The following is a 20,919-nucleotide window of genomic DNA, read 5'->3' as shown; positions in this document are numbered from 1 at the left end:
TATGAGGAAAAGCACAGGAAGCATTTTGACTGAGAGTTTTTAGTAAGCCAAATTAGAAATAAATGGTGCCTAAAGTTTGGTGGCTGGGGCTGGACTAAGCCTCAAGTGTCTTTTCCTGGTCTCTGCTCCCAGAGCACTGATCTAAGAAGTTAGGCAGCCTCAGCCTGCAGTGACCCCATTAGCCAAGCAGTACCCTATCACAGGTCAGCCTATTTATTTCCCAGCCAGCCTTACCCAGCCTCTGATCCCATTCTCAGAGAAGGTGCTTGGGCTCAAAGAGGACCAGAAGTGACTTGTCCAAGGTCAAACAGCAATGGGCCCTGGCAGGCAGGTGGTAGTGCTATCTCTTTATGGGCACACAGAAAAGCGAGTATGTGTAGCAGGGAGGGGCAGCACCAAGACTAGACAGAGGCCTCACCCGCCCAACCCTTGATTCAGAGGCCAGCAGGGCCAAGGACTACTGGCTGGCATGGGGCCTGAGCCCTCTACAGGGTTGCCAAGGGGCAATGAAGCTGCCCCAGGGGTGATGGCAGGAACAGGGAAGGGAAGGGGACGGGGGACAGCAGTGCTCCTCCTGTGCCCCAGGCCTAGACCCGGGAGGGGGAATCCCCCCTTCCCTAGAGAGCCCAGAAAAGAGGAGAAGCAGCAGTGTGTTTACAGCCGAGGAACCGGAGCAGCGCAGGGTAGGGACCTTTGGTCAGAACGCCCCTCCCAGAAGTGGGGGAGGCCCCAGAAGATGTGGTAGCCGTTGTTTGCTTCTCACTGCCAGGAGGAAACTAAACAGAATCTGCCACTTCCTTCCGCCCCAAGCGGGATGGTGGGGGGGTGGGGGAGGGTAGTGTGGGCAGGCTATTCCAAGGGCCCCAAACTACTGTCATCAGTGGCCACCAGTGCCCCCTGCCCAGAGCAGGCACCTCATCAGGTCTGAGCTCCAGCCAGCTATCAAACTTGGAGAAGACTTCGGGGGTCAAGCCCAGCACCCCTCACTCCACTGGGCTGTATCCTTTCTGGGGCATCAGATACCCTAGTCTTTCCCCCAGATTCTGTATCACCTCTCATCAGGAAAATCAAGTGATGCCTAGTGCTCAGGTTTACCATCAGTAGAATGGGCTTCTTGGGCCTTCCTGGCTCAGCTCAAGTCCAGTAAGCCTGAAAGGTGATATACCACCCATACCACTAAGACCCATAAGGATGAGTAGGGGATATGCTTCAGGAAACACAGAGGGCGAGGGCGGGGAAGAGAATAATTATGCCAGGACACATGTCTGTGTGCTAAATTGCCCAAGGCTAAAGCAGCCAACATTGGGTGGGGGTGGGGTGTCTTTATTGCATTGTACTGATATCAAGGGGAAGGTGCCACCTAAAAAGCTTCTGTTTTCAAAGAAAATACTGAGGTCACTGAGAACTTGGTCCTATCACTTAGACCCACCAAGGGAGATGGGATCCACTACTGCGCAATCCTTGGCCAGTGCCCCAGGAAGATGGCCCAGGCCAGGACCTCTAACTCTGCCAGGTGGGGCCAGCAAATTGCCCAATGGTATCTGTTCATGTTCCAGTGCCCACAGCCTTCTCAGGGCCAGGCCCGTGGAGGAGGTGACCAGGCAGGGACAGTGGTCACCGGCCTTCCCGCAGGCTCTCTTCACCACTTCCCAAGGCCACAAGGGGCTTTTTGCGCAGCTCCCCAGGCAGTCCCGGCTCTTGAGCTCTGGGGCTTCCAGGATCTTGGTCAGGGCACTCTCGCTTGCGCTTGTGTAGGGAAGGACTCTCCTCACCCAGCCGACCCTCGGGGAGGCCCCGGCTCCGCAGACAGACAATAGCCGCAGCCTGCTCCGCCAGTTTCTTGGACTTGTCCCTGGGCAGAGGGGGCATGGGGCAATAAAGCAGGCAGGCTGGTTGCACGACTAGAGGTTGGGAGACCTGTCTCTAAACACCCTTGGCAGAGATTCTGCCAAAGTGAGGAAGGTGTCATTACCCATGGCACTGCCCAGGCACCCCCTCCCCAAACCCTTCCAGGCCAATGCTGGGTTCAGGCCCCCACCCTAAGCCTCATACCACTGATGAGGGAACTTACCACAAGGTAGACTGGTACTTTTGCTCAGCAACAGTAACAACAGAGCAGAACAGACGATCTAGGGGGCGTTGAACCTGATGCAAAGAGAGCAAAGGAAATAGATGGCTACACAGAGGCAAGAGGACTGAGCCCTGGGGGCCCATGTGCCAGAGTCACGCTGCAGGCAGATTAAGGGAAGAACTTCCCACCTAAGTCAAAGGAAGCGCCCCCAAGCTACCTGTACCACATGATCTTCCTCAGAGAAGCGCCTGATGCATCTTCCAGGGAAAAAAGTCAGATACACAAATAGACACTGACATCACAGTGTGTCAGGAGTTCTGTCATGGACCCAAGCAGAGGGCCATCAGAGTCCTTAGCTGCATGTGACTATGGAGCCTCCCCTGCTGATATCCGGATGGGTCAGGTCCCTAAAGATGAGGAGTTCGCCAGATAACAAACAGGTCAGAGCGGACAAGGACAGGAGCAGAGAAGGCACACCTGGCAGAGGAACCAGGTGATTAGGCTGGAGCAGCGGGCTGAGAGGATGAGACTTGAGGCAGAAAGGCATGTGGATGGGGGTGGGTCTCGTGCTCCACGTTGAGGTGTTAGGGCTTGATCCTAAAGGTACTGGGGAGCTGACGAAGACTTGGGCAAGAGGTCATCTTTGTGTTTTGGAAAAAGTCACTCTCACAGAGAGGGACACAAGCCTGGAAGCCAGGAGACCAGTTCAGACAAGACAGAGCAGCCTGGACAAGGCATGGCCACAGGAACCAAATGAGATGAAGCAAGATGGCCTCAAGGTTTCCACCCCACGGGCCCCACATCTGAGGCACAATTTTATGTCCCACTGGCTGAGGCCTGATCCAAAGGCATGTCTATCTAACTTTTAGGTTTGAGCTTCCTTCCTAAACTGATAAGCCCTTTCTTGAAAAGTCTCCCCTGCCTCAGCAACATCACTGGCAAGGACTGGCCCAGGCAGCCCCTTACTTAGGTCCCTAGTTCAGTTTTCTGAAAGTGCCCTGAATTAGATAACAGGCCCACTGACAGAGGGGAGGGGGTACCAACAATTGGCCTGGCCACTAGCAATCTCTGCATGCCCACAAAGGGTAAGGCTAGACTCCAGCCAAGCAGTCTAGAGTTCAGGGTAGGAGCTGGGGGTATGCTTGGGTTGATGGTACGCGCTGTGGCTGTACTGTGGGGCTGGCTGCAGGGCAACCACAGCCAGGAACTCACCGTCTCATACACAGGCTGTGCCAACTTCTCCCTCCGGCACCACTCCAGCAGGCACATCTTGGGGGTGATCTGGGATGGGTATGCTCTCCTGGGAAGGGAGGTTAAGGAGTCAAGGCCTACCCACCAACACCACTCCCTCCCTCAGCAGGGGCTCTATTCAGTTCCTGATGGAAGCTGCATGAACTGGAAGATCTGAGATATCAACCTGCTGCTTTAAGGCTTCGTCCCTATTCCCTGGGCTCCCATCTTTGCCCCACCAGCGGCTTAGGGCCTAGGTTCTACTGAAAAGTGGGCTTTGATATGTTTGGGAAGTTAGGGGTGGGAGTCAACCCCAAGTACTCTGGGGTCTGGCCTGAAAAACAGCCTTCAACAGCCAGGAAGGAAGGCCCAGTTTGCCTCTCAAGACAAGATCAGAAAGAAGTGTGTGGAAGTGAGGAACTTAGGTGGCCAGATAATGGCCTTGAGGATCTAGTTCACCCTATGTCTGCCAACCATCAGGATGATCCAACTGCTGCCTTGGACACGGCAGACTCTGGTTCCAGAGTCAGTCTGTGGCAGGGTGACAGGGTGAGAGGGGCCCTGCTCCAAATTCCCACCAGGAGCTCTCCCTGGCATATGACTGCTCAGTAGCTGTCTCAGGGACCTCCACACCCAAGCTGGCTCCTGGTCTGGGCCTGGGGACTGGAGAAAGTCTCAGATCCCAGACGGCAAAGGGAAGGGAAGAGGACGCCATTCAAAGGAAGGTCACAATCCCAAGCAACAATGAGCCTGAGGCTACTTATGCCTAAAGAGGGCACCACACGGCTGATGAGGGGCAGTGGGTGTGGGCAGGGGTTGCACAGCCAGATGAGGGCTGGGGTCCCACTCCTGTTGGGGAGCTCCATGTGGGCAACTAGTTCCTCAGGGCCTGGGAGAAAGCATAGCCTTTCAGGAACAGAAGGAGACAAGCCTGAGAGTTGTGGGAGGGCGTGGTTAGGAAAAAGGTAGGGTTCAGTCACCCTTGGGACAACATGTACAGCCCTGGGCTCCCTGGAAATGTTATCTTCCCCAAAATGCCTTCTTGGGGATGCTGAAAATTGAGAACAAGTGTCTAAACCAAGGAGACCTATAGTCCTGAGCTTGGCATTAACCATGTACAGCAGCCAGCTAGCTTGCTAGCCCAACCAGATCCCAAGGGCAGTGGCCATGGCTCAAACCGAGGCCAAGCTGGAGACATACCGGTCAAACTTGACAGCTATCTTAATGACACCAGAGGTATCTTCAGCGGGCTCACTTGCCTCCTCTGGGGTCCGGGCTAAGAGCTCATCCCGCCGGGCATGCAGCTCCCGAGTGGTCTCCTCATAGAAGGCACCAAGGCCAAAGGCCTCACTGTAGAAGGAGAAGCAGAGTATGGCCAACATTCTGGATTCTGCAGGAGCCCAGAGCTCCACGATTGAGAAACTTCTCCCCACACATACACCAAAGCACCAGTGGGGCCTGGACATCAGAAGGTCCCTCCTGCTGACATCTGGGATCAGCCTGGACTGTTAAGATGGAGGGTGAATGTGAGGGTTGGCAGGCTGGGCTAGGTGGAAAAGGTTCTAAAGGTCACCTCCTGGCCCTAGCCTCTCTCCTGAGGAGGGACACACAGGTGGGTGTTCCCAGCCAGCAGTTGATTGAGTTGACATAAGCTGATCAAGCACCTGGGGTATGCACAGCCTCAGCCCATGGAAGGAAGAAACAGGGGCCTGACCACTAGGTGGTTCCTCACTTCTCATCTTGGTCACAAGCAATACACAGGCCTAGACTAAACTGAGTGCCCTCCGAGGTACCATACAGTTATACTTTCTCTTGAGCTCACAAGACACCTGATCAAGCTGATAAAGCTATGTGCGATAAGGACAGAACCAACATCCCAAGCCTAGGGTGGACAGGCAAGTTCTGATGAGAGTTTTTGCTTCTAGGAAGCATCTTGAGGGCTGGAGGCCCTTCAAGATGGATCCCTTGGGGCAAGAGTGGTTCAGAAAGGCTTCTGTGGAGGAAGTAGGCTATAGACAGCCAACGTGAGGGGGAGAGAGCATTCCAGGCAGCAGACCAAGAGCAAGCACAGGTGTGGAGGTGGGGAAGCAGATGGGTAGAGAGGGAGCAGTAGGAGCAGAGACTAGGCCAGGTTGGGAAGGGCCTCAAATGTCAACCACCTGAGTTGGAGCTGTACCAGATCTAGACGGCCAATGGGTGGCCTCTCAGACTACAGTATGACAGGGTGTGGGTGCAGGCGCAGGCACAGGCTAGGGGCTCCATTCTACAACCTAACTCTCCTGACCATTGGGTCTTGGTGGCTTTGCATGTGACAGGTCCATTTTAGGGAAAGCCCCTTCTTCCCCAGGAATTCCAAAGCCCAGCCCTCACAGTCTCCCATCCTACTAATGCCCTAGTTCCAAAAACTCGACTGCTGAGAACAGTCCAGGCATGGAAAGTTCCAAACCTCCCCTTCTGTGAAACAAAGCTGTACCTTTCCCACTCCCCTACACCCACCTCCAGGGGTTGTGTCCCTGGCCCCCTGGTAGAATCACCTTAGGGATCAGGGACAAGCTGGGCAACATCTACAAGGAGATGGACAGCCTGTTAACCCTCTCACCAAATTTCCTGAGAAGACTGGGCAGCATGGAGCAACCTTCCCTGGGGCGACTCCAGCTGTTCTCGCAGCATCTGGCACAAGCAGTACTTGGTGTTGGTGTAGTGGTTGTCATACTGCACTGCCTGAGGGAAGAACTGACATGAGCACCTGCTGACCTGGAGGCTCTCAGGCCTGGGATATGCTCTGATGGACATCAGAAGTGGGCCTGCAGCCAAAGCAGTATGACTCTGTAAGAGCCACCTCCTCCCCGCTTCTGCTGCTCCAGGGGGTAGTACAAACCTTGAAGGTCATACCTGAGCCCCACAGTCAGAAGCACACTCTACTGGAAGCCTGGCAGAGGTCTAGAAGTGGAGGGAGCCCCGTTCTGTCTCAGCCACCATAGACTACCACAGAGAACCTACTGCTGAGCATCTTCTGGGGTCGGGGGGGGAAACAAGCCAAACTCTGGCTTAGCAGATCCAGCCCCAGGACAGGGATGAGATTTTCCTACTTCTTAACATCAAAGTGGGGACCTTCCCCTTCCACATCTTAAATAGCCCCTCTGCAATTTCCCACCAAGGGTAAAGCACAGGACCATTTACCAAGCATGTTTGTACATATCACTTGTCACTTAATTTATCTATACATAGTGAGGTGCAGCTGTTACCTGCCTCCACTGACCGAGAAATCAAGGCAAGATTACTGCCCCATGGAAGCCCGGGTGGATAGGGACAGGGCGCGAGAAAAGGGAAGCTAACACATCTCCCTGTGTCGCAGCAGTGGGTGAAGGTTGCCCAGCCTTCTAGGACTCCCCACCCTCACCCCCCACACTGTTCTACTCTCTCTACCTGGGCCTATGTCCTTCATGCCTTAGACAGGGCAGGGAATAAGTAACTCTCAGCTGGAGGCAAGCCCGTGATTCAGTTTGTTTGGGACAGAAGGCACCTGGCTGGACCAGAAGCAAGCAGCCCTGCCTATACTTGTAAGCCGCTCCCTTTCTCCATGACAACACACCCTCAGGAACTGCCAAGGGACAGGCTGAGCAGGAACGATAACATCAGCTTTCACCCAGTGAGCAAGCTCAGCACTACTGAACGTGTCTGCTCTGCCGTCAACTTGTCGGGCAGCCAAAAGAGCTGGACTGCTGACCTGGACCAGGGCAGGAGACTGCTCCCTTTGCCTCGGGCTGACCCAGGCCATTGGAAGGTCTGGCGGTCACCAACCTGCACAACAGGGCACTTGGAACCAAGGGGATGAGGCAGCTTGAGGGCTGCAGCATTGAGCAGAGGAGAATCCAGGACAGAAGCTGTCCGACACAGGCTGCTCTGGACACAGGCCTCGAGTTTCCAACCATGCCTGGATGACACAGCCATGGACACACCCATCTACCATGGCAGCCACAACTGCCTATGCGCAGCCATGGGTTGGAGAAGGCTTAACCCTCTCATGCAGGTAAGACTGAAGAAGAGGGTGGAAATCTGCTCTGGGCCAGGGCCATAACCTCTATTCAGGTGCCACTCATGGCGGATTTGAGGACCACTCACAGCCTCTGCCTCTAGACACACAGGGTGGATCACAGAGTCCCACATAGTTCCAGGGTTGTGCCAAAGAGACAAGGCAGTTGACTTTGTCAAAAAATTCTTTTATAGGGAGATGCCCCTAGCACCACTTTCAAACTCCCAGTGAGGAGAAACTGATTCAGAAAAGGATATTCCCTAAGAAGAAGCTCATAGGCTAAAGCATTCTGGGAATGAGCAAGAGAAAAGTTTTAGGAGGGATTTTGACAGATGACCAGGTGAGAAATCACTAAGGAGATAATCTGTTCTCATCATCAATGTCGAGGCTAGCTGTGGCTGCTTCTGCACTAACCCAGTGGCATAGGCGTTTTCAGTGACAGAGACACCATTGTCAATGTGCGCATGCACATGTACGTGTAGTATGAGTGTGAGAGAGAAAAAGATACCACATGCTTGAGGCCCCATCAGCATCCTGGATCCAGAAGGTCTTTGCTATGACCTCAACACCTCTGGAAGCTTTAGAAGGAGGTGATGGTAGGGACATATGAACCAACATCCTCTCTTCATATTGCTGCTGGGGAGACCCCAATGCTACACTACAAGAACTAGAAAGAAAGGGAGAGAAACAACAAAGGCTGCTGGCAGCTGGGGCTCACATAGAATGCTTTCTGCAGCAATGAGATGGACAGTGAATAAAAGTGCAGAGACGTACGTATCTGATGTACTTCTGCATGACCTCCTCCAAGGGCCGCAGACCCTCCTTGAGGAAGATAGATGGGTTCCACATGGCCGCTCGGGCCACCATCACTGAAGAGGCTGCTGTAGTTTGTCGAAAGTCCTCTATGTCTAAATAGCCTTGAATGTGGTCATGAGAGCCCCCACTGAAAATCAACAGAGATGTTAGGTATATCTCCATCATGGTACCAGTGTTTCCAGAAAATGACAACTCTCAGATCTGCCACTCATTAGCTATGCAGCTTTGGGCAAGTCCCCTCAGCTATCAAAGCTTTGGTAAAGTGGGGATTATAATACATGCCTCACTATGCAGTTAGGAACACTAAGTCAGATAATGTATGGAAAATGGCCTGGATCATGCCTGGCACTTAGTAGGTATTCCAGAAATTTTACTTTCCTCCCTCCTCATCCTGGCTACCAACCCAAAAACCAAACCCATTGCTGTCGAGTCGATTCCCACTCATACAGTAGAGGGTAATCGAAAAAGAGGACAACCCTCAACGAGATGGATTGACACATTGGCTGCAACAATGGGCTCAAACATAGCAACGATTGTGAGGATGGCACAGGACCATCTGTTGTTCTGTTGTACACAGGGTTGCTTTGAGTTGGAAGCAACTCAACGGCATCTAACAACAACACCTTCCTGGCTAAAGCTAGCCCGCATCTGAAGACACGGATCTATAGCTGGATATAAGGACCATAGGCAAACTTCCAGGCTGGGCAGCCACCTATATGCCCACCAAGGGCTGTGTCAAAACCCTGGAAAGGGGAACAGACACACTGATCAAAAGGAAGGAAGCCTAGTTTGGTTGCAAGTTCCCCTCCCTGCACCCTGCTGCCCCAAGGTCCCCTTGAAAACTGTTCTGTCCTTGTTCATTCTGTCAGGAGCCAGGCATCAGCCTCAGCCCAGAGACAGCCATGCAGGGGGGTCCTCAGGAGGCAGAGGATGCAGCAACAGGGCTCAGGGTTTTGAGTAGTCCTACCTTGTCCAAACCCCCTCTAAAACTCCTTGCCCTGGGGAAGGCCAGGCCAGGCTTGCACCTTGCCATTAGCACCTCCCTCCCACACTAATCAGGTATGCCTTTTGTAAGAGCTTTGGAGCTTCCCTGTCCCATACTCCATCAGGCTCTGTGCTGTCCTAAGGTGCTGAGCAGAACTTCCATCTGCTCTCCATGGGCCAGCTCCCCAGTGGCAGCTGGAAGCTGTCTTACTACTAACCCTTTCAGATGGTCATTGGTCCTTCACACCTGTTAGTCTAGGTTCTGGGTCCTTAAGCCATGCAGAACTCTTGTCTGGGTTTCTAAGTGTAACCTGCCTTCTGCCCTCTGAACCACGGCTCTATGTGCTCTGGCTTGGGACTCCTCACGTGGCTCCCTACACCCAGCATACCTAACTCTGGGTGTGACATCCCCTTCCCCTGAGCCTGCTTTGGTGGCCACATTCTGTTCCTCCCTGTCCCTGAACACTACCTCCCCCAAGCTGTCCATGGCAATGCCCTGGGCCCCTGCCAACTGCTCACCGACACCTGTACCTACCAGAGGCCAATGGACCTGACTTACACAAGAGGCACTCTGTAGCCTCATTTCCAATCTCATTTTTCGTTCCACTTTTTTTCCCTTAAGGTCACTTTTTATGCCATTTCATTTCTGTACACCTGTTGAAATCCCTTCTAAATGAGATGAGGCATAATAAGGTAAATGACGAAGAAGGGAGACTTACTTGGCTATGACAGGAATGGAGAGGGTTTCAGCAATGGCTTTGATGGCCTCACAGCTGACAGGGTGCTGAGGTCGCTGCTCCCGTTTCCTTAGAAATAAAGAAGAGAGACAGGGTTCAGGGCTGAGTGTCAAAGGCCATGTCCCAGCTCACACAGGGTCACTCTGGCCAAAGCCTACTGTCCTTCCTACTGAACTTCGGAAGGCCAGGTGGCCATCAAAGACAGGGGTTTGGGCTGCAGGGCAAGGTTCTCCACCAGCTCCAGGGAAGAACTCTGCAGTGAGGGGAGGAGCAGCACAGGGCTGTGTGCAGAAGGTAAGGCCAGCTCTCAGAGGCCTGCAGGGACAGCATGGCTGCAGGGGGCCCATATGGGCGGCAGGGTCCCAAGGTCTCACCATATTGTCCTGGTTCTCCCCTTGACTCTGTCAGAGATGAGGGACAGTGCCAGCAGAATGCTATCCCTGTCCTGGTCCTGCCCTCCCCAGGAGACTGGGAACAGCTGCCACCACTCAGACTGGCCCCTCCCACACAGCTGCCTATCCTGGGGCCAAGTTGAGCAGCTGATCCAGGGCAGAGGCACCTGGCACAGGGTAGGCCCTGCGCCCAGGGCAGCCAGGACCAGCCACAGACCACGGCTGTCACGACAAGCCCCAAGGGAGGCAGGACCACAAATCCCAGGGCCCTGCCTTCCAAGGGCAGCTATAAGTTCTTCTATGTGAACCAGTGAGCCTTAGGGTTACTGCTCTCTCTGTCACACTCCCCATCCTGTTCCCCACAGCCCCAGTTGCCAGTTTTAGCCCATCCTCAACAGCTTTAATGGCCAGAAAGTCCTTACTTAGACTCACCCAAATCTCTCTTCCTAGTGTTGCCAACTGCTGGTGAAAGTAATAGCTTCATGAATTAAGATAATCCTGTGTAAGGCACTGTGCCAAGGCTTTCTATTCACAATCTCATAACATCTTCATGACAGCTCTATAAGGCAGAAATTATCTTAATTTCCAGATGAGTAATGTGGATCTCAGAGAGGTTAAATGATTTGCCCAAGGACACACAGCTAATAAGCAGCAGAGCTGGGATCCAGGGAGTCTGAATCCAAAGCCTGCTGCCTTGGGAGGGAGAAGCATCTGTGTGTGAGGCTCATTTCCCCCTCCTGGCTTTAATGGGAACAGCTATTCTTTTCCTGGTTTTATGTATTAGAGTTCTGGGTTCTGGCTGCAATAGACACAATTGGCAACCTGGGTTGGTCTTATAAGAACCCTGAACCCAAAAGGAACATCGCTCAGAGAAAAGAGGTCGCTCTAGCCAGAGCCTGTTGACTTGCAGTTCTGTACAAAAGGACATTCCAGACACAGGTAGTGAATGTGACTTGGAAACCGAGGGTAGTCTTCAGCCACACCTCAGCTCTCAGCAGAGAGCACATTAGCTACAGATATAAGGACTGTTAAAACAGTCATTGTGACAGCTGGTGGTCCAACAAGGGTAGACAAAAGGGGCAGTGCCTTTAAAGGAACATTAGTCTGCCCGGGGTCATTCGAGGAAGAAGCTATTGCTCAATGTCGTGGAAAGAAAACAAGATTCAGGGTCAGAGTTCTAGTTCCACTACTTCCTGGCAGTATGATACAATTAAGAGCAAATCACTCAATCTGCACCATTTACACAGCCTGAGAGTAGTGGCATTTCTCCTTCCTCTTGGTCTCTCTGTGTCTCTAAAGCTCAGCACAGTACCTACCACCCAGTAGATGCTCAATAATGAAGCAAAGACAAATGCAAACCCAGGGAGGCTGATGGCCCTCAGGCTTCATACAGAATGTCAGAGAGTTAGGCAAAGGCAGGTTCAATACATGCAAAGGAAGTTTGTTCTTCACCTGGGCAAGAATCACTAAGATGGCTGAGGACCATCCTTTCCCAGGAAGTCAGTCACTAGAAAGGCAATCCACTCACCTTCCATGAACTGCGATGGCAGCAATGCCAGTCCTCTCAATCCGCTTCACAAGGCTCAGTGTGTCCTCCAGCTGAGGAAAAGGACCACCCAGGGTGGTTACTGAAGCCCCAGAAGGAGCAGCTGCCAGCTCCTAAAGTGGGCTCAGCTCCACCCCCTCCTCCATCCTACTTCAGCCTACTCTCAAGAATCACAGATACCCCCAAATCCAACATCACAGAGAGAATGCACCTTCAAATATAACACACCTTCCTTACCGATGGTAGAATGCGAATCTTGCAGGTCACAGGTCTGCATGTCCCTTTAACAAGAGTGCTGAGGATCTGCAGAGAGGAGAAAACAAGGGCACCTGCCTCATCTGGACCAACCAACCACAACTGCTCATACTAATTAACTCTGCTACAGACCTGTGTAGCCCAATGGCATGGAAAGTTTGTCTCCGTGTGTGTGTGTGTACATACGTGTGTGTATTGCACACATATACATGTAAACTCCATGAGGCAAGGAGTCTGCCTTTATTCTGTATTAGAGCCTGGCGCATAGTGGTACGGATATATTTGCTGAGTGAATGAATGAAAGCATATGTGTGGATCTGCATGTACCTTGTGTGGAACCTAGTTATCCTTTGTCAGGGTGAACATCAGAATCACCTGGAGAGCTTAAGAAATACAGAATCTTTAGTGTCACTCCACATTTCCTAAAGCAATCTCTAGGAGTAGGGCTTAGGAACGTGTGTTTTCAAAAGGTTCTGCCCACCACACTCCCTCAGATGATTCTGAGGCCTAGCCCTGGTTAGGAACACCTGGCTGATAGCTTCCTTCCTAGCTGAAGGAATGCTCTCTGGATGCTGTCCCACCATCTGCCAAGTGAGAGAGCAAGAAGGTCTTACAAGTTCTGGGCCCTGCCCTCATGTGCCCCTCCTTAGGGAATCAGATACACAGGAATAAAACTGGCAAAGGAAAAGACAACATATTCAACATATTAGAAAGTGCTTCTTTGCCTACTAATTGCAAAAGAACCTCAAAGAAAGATCTAGAAGTTATACGGGTAATTGTCAGAGGTACCATGACCAGACCATGTGGGAATCAGAGATCAAAGAGGTGTAGATGGGGGTAATAGGGATGGCATGTCTGAACAGTGGCATTTTCTTTTTAACTTCCATTTTTTTTTATTGTGCTTTAAGTGAAAATTTACAGCTCAAGTTAGTTCTCATACAAAAATTTACACACACATTGTTACGTGACCCCAGTTGCTCTCTCTATAATGTGACAGCACACTTCTTTCCACCCCAGATTTCCTGTGTCCATTCAACCAGCTCCTGTCCCTTTGTGTCTTCTCATCCCACCTCTGGACAGGAGCTTCCTAGTTAGTCTCCTATATCTACTTGAACTAAGAAGCACACACTTTACAAGTATTATTTTATGTCTTATAGTCCAGTCTAATCTTTGTCTGAAGGGAAGCAGTGCAATTTTTATTTTCTTCCTCACCGGAATTCTTTCAGGCCAGGCAAGCTGAAGGGAAGGTGATCCCAAGAGCCCTCTTCTAAGAACTGGGTCCCTGATGAGCAGAAAAGTGGGGATACCCAGGTAGCGTCTTGGCAGGTGGGGACAGCAGGAGCCAGTGGAGGTGGCCTTTTTCTCAAGGACAGGCTAAGGCTGGGCAGAACCACTCAGGCCACTTCAAAGACATCCACTTGGGCTGACAGGCAAGTGGACAGGTCATGGGCAAGACAGGGCCTGCTGGTCCAGGCACAACCAAGTGGGGCTAGCAGGGAGAAGCAGTCCCCATAAGCTGCTCCAGCAGGTAACCTGAGTCTGAGGTCCTACGGTCACCTACCCTTTAAGGTGGACTGCCAGGTCTATCGAGACACACAGTAAAAAAAAATCTCACTCTAGTCCTAGCCCTCAGGCTGAAAACACCATCTCTGGAAGGTTCCCCTGCAAAAGTGCAGACTTAGAATCCGCTGGTATTTGGTGATTTAAACAACACCAGTTGGTCTGATCTAATTCTCCATTTTGCAGAACTTTCTTCTGGTGTATTTTATCCAAGTAGCTCTAAGCACTTTCTTCAGTATTTCTCTTCATTTCATGTGCATTTTCAGGATCAGGAAGGAAATTAGGTAACCAAAAGCTCCAACTACTTGCAGAGGGTCACACTGAGGGAAAATGACAACTCAAGTCCAATTATTTTTATTTCTCTGTGCTTTATTTTTATTACCCTTGATCAAATGGTGATAATAAATAAATGCCTCCCCATCTACCCCAAGAAGTTTCTGGAACAAACAATTACTAGAATATACTCTGAAAAAGGAAAATACCCTACAAATGATAAGTGTACATTATAGGTACTTTATAGGAACATCTTGTGTAAATATATAAGGAGCCCTGGTGGTACAGTGGTTAAGCACTTGGCTGCTAACTGAAAGGTCAGTGGGTTCCAACCCACCAGCAACTTGACAGGAAAAAGATGTGGCAGTCTGCTTTCATAAAGATTTACAGCCTTGGAAACTTTATGGGGCAGTTAGTTGTACTCTGTCCTAAAGGGCTGCTATGAGTTGGAACTGACTCGACAGCAATTTTTTTTTTTTTTTTTAGGTTGATAAAGATAGATGGAAACCCTGGTGGCGTTAATGGTTAGAAGCTATAGCTGCTAACCAAAAGGTCAGCAGTTCAAATCTACCAGGCACTCCTTGGAAACCCTATGGGGCAGTTCTACTCTGTTCTATAGGGTCGCTATGAGTTGGAATTGACTCAACAGCAATGGGTTTGGTTTGGTTAGAAAGACAGACAGACAGATAAAGATATATATCTATATCTGGAAACCCTGGTGGCGTAGTGGTTAAGTGCTACGGCTGCTAACCAAGAGGTCAGCTGTTCGAATCCGCCAGGTGCTACTTGGAAACTCTATCGGACAGTTCTACTCTGTCCTATAGGGTTACTATGAGTTGGAATCGATTTGATGGCAGTGGGTATCTATATCTATCTGTGGTGCAATTGATTACTTCTATGTGGCCTTTTTAGCCCTGGTCTTGTAACCCCTACCCAGGTGACAGGGCGAGACTGTGTGATAGGGTAATTGTGGCCCACCAAGCGGATTTGTCAGTTTTGCCTTAAAAGACAGCCAATTCCAGAGCAGAGAGGAGAGCCCACTACTGCCAAGAAACAACAACCAGGAACTGGCACATCCTTTGGACCCAGGATCCCTGAGCTGAGAAGCTCCTGGAAGCAGGAGACCGAGACAGAGAGTGAGCTGTAACTCTAAAGATGCTGAGAAGTAGTAGCAGCAGAGACCTGGCAGCAGAGACCCAGCAGCAGGAGACAGTGCAGTGGGCTTCCCAGCCCACTGGCAGAGAAAGCTGAGTGACTTTGTGCAAAAGCCTAGGGCCAGAGAGAGGTGTGCCTGCAAGCACAGCTGGGAAGAGGCTGTCTTGAAGGAAGAGCTGTATGCTGAGTGTTCCTGAACCTGAATTGTAACCTGTTACTTCCCTAATAAACCCCCTAATCATAAGTATAGTCTTTGAGTTCTGTGCGGCCACTGCAATGAATTATCGAACCCAGCAGAGAGGTAGAGCATGCTGTGGGAGGGATGGTTGGTGTCAGAGTTGGTAAAGATTGCAGAGAGAGGAGGCATGTTTGACCTCTGACTCAAAGGAATCGGCCTTGGGCTATGGGTCCTGATTCTCCTTTCCTCTTGTGAAGTTAGAAGAGGTCAGACACAGCCCCAAGCCATTATTACTCTACCTATCTAAACCCACCCAGCGGCTCCACAGGAGAAAAGATCTGTGGATCTGCTTCTGTAAAGATTACAGCTTAGAAAGTCCTATGGAGCAGTCCTAATCTGCTACATGCAGTTGCTGGGAGTCAGAATCAACAACAACATAGGAATATTATCGGTGGCTGCACTTGAGAAAAATGAGAAGGGACCTAACCAGTAAACACGCTGGTTTTCCAGCAGACTAGAAAACTATTAACAGGGTTGGGCTGCTGATGAAGCAGCCAGAACAAATGATGACAACTCCTACAGGCAGTGCTTTACCCTCAAGTTGCCCTAGCCTGAGGAAGGTACTATGAGACTGAAAGCCCATGAAGTGGGGGTAAAAAACGAAAAGGAAAACAAAGGAGCTAAGAGGAGCAACAAGGAGACAGCTGGGGAACTGGGAGGGGAAAGCAAAGGGTACATACAGCATGGCAAACGTCACCCCCACATGCCCTGGTAGCTCACAAACTGGGTATCGAATGCCAGCCTGCCCCCAGGGCCTCATTAACCTGGCCTGCAGAATCACCAAGGGAAGGGGCACAGAAGAAGGCTAACTTCAGTTTACCTCATCTGACCCTAGCCTGGCCTGCTCTCAAAGGACTGGTGGCAGACTGTGGTATGCAGGGGACCCCCTGCTGCTCTCATCAAGCCCCTGAGACATGTATGTCAATGCCCCACCTCCACAACCACAGAGCCTGCTGTGATCCACAAGTAGCCTGCCTCAGATCTCAAGAGGGTCCCAGAAGGAATGGGGCAATAAAGAGGGGGCTCTAAAAGAATCCTCAGTTTCCCCTGACTCTCAGTTGAGAAGTCCCTAGTCCTGGGTTTGTAAGGGATTCCAAGGATGCCATAGGCTGGCTCAGGGGTTCCCCAATCTGGCTGCACGTCAAAACCATGGGGAAGCTTTTCACAAACTTCCAGGTCCCAGGAAGTCTGAGGCAGGGGTGTGGGCATTCCAGGTGCCTCTAGTTCATAGACATGTTTAAGGACCCCTCCTTTCACCCATATAGGACTCACCTTCTCTATCTTGTCAGGGTCTGACAGCAAAGCAGCTCCCATTCCTCCCTAAGGAAAAGCACAAAGGTTTTCTTACACCTGGAGGAGGATGGCCCCATCCCGTGGCGTGGCAACCTGGTGCCCCCTCACCACTTGCCTCCAAAGGACCAAAACCCTGGCAGTCATCACTGCTCCTAACAAGTAGGAAGGCAATAGCATCCTTACCCACAATATCAGGAATCGGAGTTTGATGAATTCTAAATGTCATCACTATAACCCTCTTGACAGAACCCATACTCTATCTGGAAGTGGGTACTATAAAAATTAATTTACAGGTCTGCCCATTCTCTACCCAAGATCTTGGGCCTTACTAAACTAAAACCCACCATCTTCCTAGCCCTTAAAAAACAATGAATCACACTCCCTTTGAAATGAGATCAAATGCACCTTCTCCCTAGCCTACACAACACTTGGTTTGGTACTACCGCCACCAGCAAAGCCACTCAGAGGCACCCAACCTGCAAACTTGTCCAGGCCCTTCTCTTCCACCAGCAACAATGACCCAGTCCCAAGTACCCAGACCAATGCCAAACTCTAACAGAGGCCCCAGCTCAGAGAAACCCACCAATCCATGCAGCCGCTTAAATCTCACTATTAACAGTGGTTATCTCTTGATGGTGTGAGTACTGGTGATTTTCCTGTGCTTTTCTATATGTTCCTATATTTTCCAAATTTTGGACAATAATATGAATTACTTGAATAATGGGGGGGGGGATCTTTAAAAAGGTTATTTAAAAATCTTATTTAAATCCATTGCTCAGAGGCATTATGTACACTGCATTTTAAGAGTGAAGTGAAGGGAGAAAACAAATCCAATAAATCTATGCTGTCAGTAGTCAGACTTTGTACCAGTGAATGCTCACAAGAGGTATTTAAAGGCTTAGGCTTGAGCTCGGTCGTTTTAGTTTAATTTCATGTTTAAGGATGACAGATTAGAATCAGAGAGAACATTAAACCACCACAGACTTGACCAGGCTGAGGCTGCATCTTAGAAGAGAATGGGAAGGGTGGAGGAGCCCGGTCCTGGACTATCTTGGCCACAGGAACAAACCATGGAAGCCTTGAGAAAGCCTGGCCACGCATCCGGGATCCAGCTGTCCTTCACTTCACACCATCCAGCCCCTCATTGTGGAATCACAGGATCTAAAATCCAGCCTCATTGCCCCTTCCTCAATGGATGCTTGTTTTCTTTCTCCCTTCCTCCCTTTCTTCCTTCCCCTCTTCCCACTCCCTCCTATCTTTTTCTTCCTTTGTTCTCTTTCGTTCCTTTATTTGCTTTTTTGGATACGTAATATATTAACACGGATCAAAATTTAAGAGGTTCGAATTGTAAAAAATAAAAACTCTCCTTCTTCAATAAATAGAAGATTTTTCAATCCATACTTTTTCATGGTTTCAATTTTTGAAGCATAACATAGCAGCTATTATGCTGGTGTGTACCAGTATGGCCTAATGGTTGGCCTCTGTTCTGACTGGTTGGTGCCAGTGCCATCCAACTAATAGATGTTAATTACTATTAATAAATACCCTGTAATGGGAATTTATTACCTGTGCAAAATTAAATAAAAATGCAAAACTTTGTCCCTCTTTCACCTCTGTACCCCCAGCCCACTTAGTTTAATTTCTCAAAGAAAAGCAATGTTGCCAGATTCTTGCATACCTTTCTAGACACACTTTATCAGTAAAAAAGTAAATACATATAAATATTCATTCCCCCCTCATATAAATGGTGGTTCACAATACACAATTTTGTTCCACGATGTATCAGGGAGATCACTCCAAATAATTTCAACTCTACTCTTTACTTAACTGAAGAACATAAAAGATTAATTAGAAGAGAGCAAAACTGAGCCAAAGTTTTCAATTCCTTGTAGATAATTTAAAACCTCCATGGTTCCTTGAGGAAACCTTGGTGGCGTGGTGGTTAAGTGCCCTGGCTGCTAGCCAAAAGGTCGGCAGTTCGAATCCACCAGGCGCTCCTTGGAAACCCTATGCGGCAGTTCTACTCTGTCCTGCAGGGTCACTATATGAATTGGAATCAACTCGATGGCAACAGGTTTGGTTTTTTCAGTATGGTACCTTGAAGAAGCTGCCTGCAAGGCCCTCTGGTTTTCAAGCATCTGAAGGGCCTTTTCCCTCAGGCTGTCACTTAGTTCAACACCTCCTCACCCAAAGCAAAGGTCCCCAGGCAAGAAACTCCAGAAAGCACAGGGGGCCCGGGGGACATCTACTATGTCTACAGTGTGGACCCTGATTGCTCACCCTGAGACAAAGTTCCCAGGGGCAGCCCTAGCAGAAGTCTACCCGGCCCCTGGTGTTTCACACTCAGCAGACCCCAAACAGCCTTTGGTATCTGCCCCGAACATGCTCTTCTTCCAACAGTCCTGGTAATGGTTGAAGACTGAATGACCCCCTGCATGGCCAATCTTTCTTCCCTCTACCCCCCACCACACATTCCAGCATCACACACTCTATCCAATTATTTGCCAGGCAAATCCTGTCAAATTCTGCTCTAATTTGGCCTCTCTCTCTTTCTCCTGTGGGCCCAGGACACTCATCTCTTATACCTGTGGCCCCACCTCAAGACTCTTCCCACTGTAATCCACCAGACACGTGGTTTCCAGATTAACATTTCTAAAGCACCAGTCTGATCACTTGCCTTCTCTGCTCAAAAAGGGCCAGAGATAGCAAAACTCCAAATCCAGTGATCCTGTCCTAAAGGTTTTCAATCCTGTGCTCCACTGCTTCCTCCCCATCTTCTATTCCCCAACTCTCTGGTCATATCTTGATACTCACAGTTCTGTTTCCACTTTCATGTTGCCCTCCATGCCCCTGCTATGCCATTCCCTCAGCTTACAGGCTCTCAAATCTCATCAAGGACCATATCCTTATAAGATCCCAAGTTTAAGGGCTGCCTTCCCTCTCCTTTCTTGGGGCTACAGTACCACTCTGTCCGATCTCTTCTGATATGACAATGGGGACACTTGTATTGCATCCTCTATTTTTTCTTTATGTACGTCTCAATATTATTCATGAAAAGACATAACATTGGTGACTTTTTTTTTAATTTTACACTGTTTTATTATTTGTGCACAAGTGCATGCACACTTACTCTGTGTGTGTGTGCATTATTTCTCCTAAACTATTTGAGGGTAAGTTACATATACCATAGCCCTTTACCCCTAAATGATTCTGTGTATATTTCCTAAGAATAAGGATACTCTCTTACATAACCTCAGAAGAGGTATCAACTTCATAAATTTACAGTGATACAGTACTTTGATATAATGTACCACGGTCCATGTTTCTATTTCGCCAGTTGATCTAATAATGTCCTTTCAAGCACTGTGCCCACCCAGGACAGGATCCAGACCACAGTCAGGTACTGTAGTTAGTTGGCATGTCTTGTTAGATTCCTTTAGTCCGCATCCTACATTTGTAAAGAATATAAAGAAATCAGTTTACCTTGGTGGAATACTCTTTTGGACAGCCCATGTTGACGTCAATACCAGCTACATCATTTTCTCTGGAAAAACACAAAGGAGGAAAAGTAATGAATATTCAACTTGAGAGAAGATAGAGTCAAAGCCATGGAGCTGTGCTCATGAACCCCCTACTGTGTCCCTGTCCCTATGAGACATACCAACCTCAATGACAAAAGCTGAAAAGAACCTCTCCCTACAATGTGTAACTGCCTCATCTGAGCAGAGCTCAAGAGGACAAACCTCTACAAGTAGCCCTTTCCTGTGCTATATAAAGGGCTGGTTGGAGAGACCTTTGCCATTTCAGCGTTGTATCATATAACTCGAAACATTGAGTGACAGGCGCACTAACCTCTCAATCCCAGAGTTCTGACTGGGGTAGTGAAGTCATTTTGTCAATGCAGAGAAGTGACATGGGCATGAGAGCCCTTTCCCAGGGCACTGCTTCTGGCTAAAGTTCCAGTGTTGCTTTTTTGCTGAGCTAAACAGTTGGCTTACTCCAAACTATTGTCACATGCATGAAGCACCCTCACTTCATCCCGTGCTAGGTACACGGTTAACACTCTGTGATCAGTGGCAATTATAGCCCGGGTTCCTCCTCACTTTTACTGTATTTAATAACAGTAGCTGACACTTGCTAAACACTTATGTGCTACACACTGCAAAGGCATTTATGCGTATCATCTCATTCGCCCTTCCCCATAATGCCAGAGGTATGGAACTGTGCTCATAAACCCCTTACTAGCTATTGGTCTCATTTTCTTGACAAGGAAACTAAGATTCTCAGTGAGCTTACGTAACAAGTCAGAATTCCAGCCCAGTCTATCTAACTCCAA

General features: G+C 49.7%; 1 protein-coding gene across 7 annotated transcripts in view; it reads right to left on the bottom strand.

The window, feature by feature from the left end:
- Positions 1 to 1,275: 1,275 nt before the first annotated feature.
- Positions 1,276 to 20,919, bottom strand: part of DUS2 (dihydrouridine synthase 2) — a 37,388-nt gene continuing 17,744 nt past the window's right edge. For 4 of the 7 annotated variants that reach the window (XM_049864233.1, XM_049864239.1, XM_049864240.1 and 1 more), the window contains 11 exons: positions 20,067 to 20,127; positions 16,563 to 16,610; positions 12,038 to 12,112; positions 11,792 to 11,862; positions 9,854 to 9,940; positions 8,109 to 8,277; positions 5,901 to 6,022; positions 4,502 to 4,651; positions 3,284 to 3,371; positions 2,072 to 2,145; positions 1,276 to 1,852 (listed from right to left, as the gene is read on the bottom strand). In XM_049864233.1, the coding sequence (XP_049720190.1) occupies positions 1,615 to 1,852; positions 2,072 to 2,145; positions 3,284 to 3,371; positions 4,502 to 4,651; positions 5,901 to 6,022; positions 8,109 to 8,277; positions 9,854 to 9,940; positions 11,792 to 11,862; positions 12,038 to 12,112; positions 16,563 to 16,610; positions 20,067 to 20,127 (1,183 nt within the window). In that variant the 3' untranslated portion in view covers positions 1,276 to 1,614. The remainder of the gene's footprint in view (positions 1,853 to 2,071; positions 2,146 to 3,283; positions 3,372 to 4,501; positions 4,652 to 5,900; positions 6,023 to 8,108; positions 8,278 to 9,853; positions 9,941 to 11,791; positions 11,863 to 12,037; positions 12,113 to 16,562; positions 16,611 to 20,066; positions 20,128 to 20,919) is intronic. The other 3 variants (XM_049864234.1, XM_049864235.1, XM_049864236.1) reach the window with 3 other exon arrangements.

Source organism: Elephas maximus, chromosome 21, assembly GCF_024166365.1.
Source record: "Elephas maximus indicus isolate mEleMax1 chromosome 21, mEleMax1 primary haplotype, whole genome shotgun sequence".
NCBI classification, from domain to species: Eukaryota; Metazoa; Chordata; class Mammalia; order Proboscidea; family Elephantidae; genus Elephas; species Elephas maximus.
Note: the sequence above shows the minus strand (reverse complement) of the source record. Positions and strands in the feature narration are given on the sequence as shown.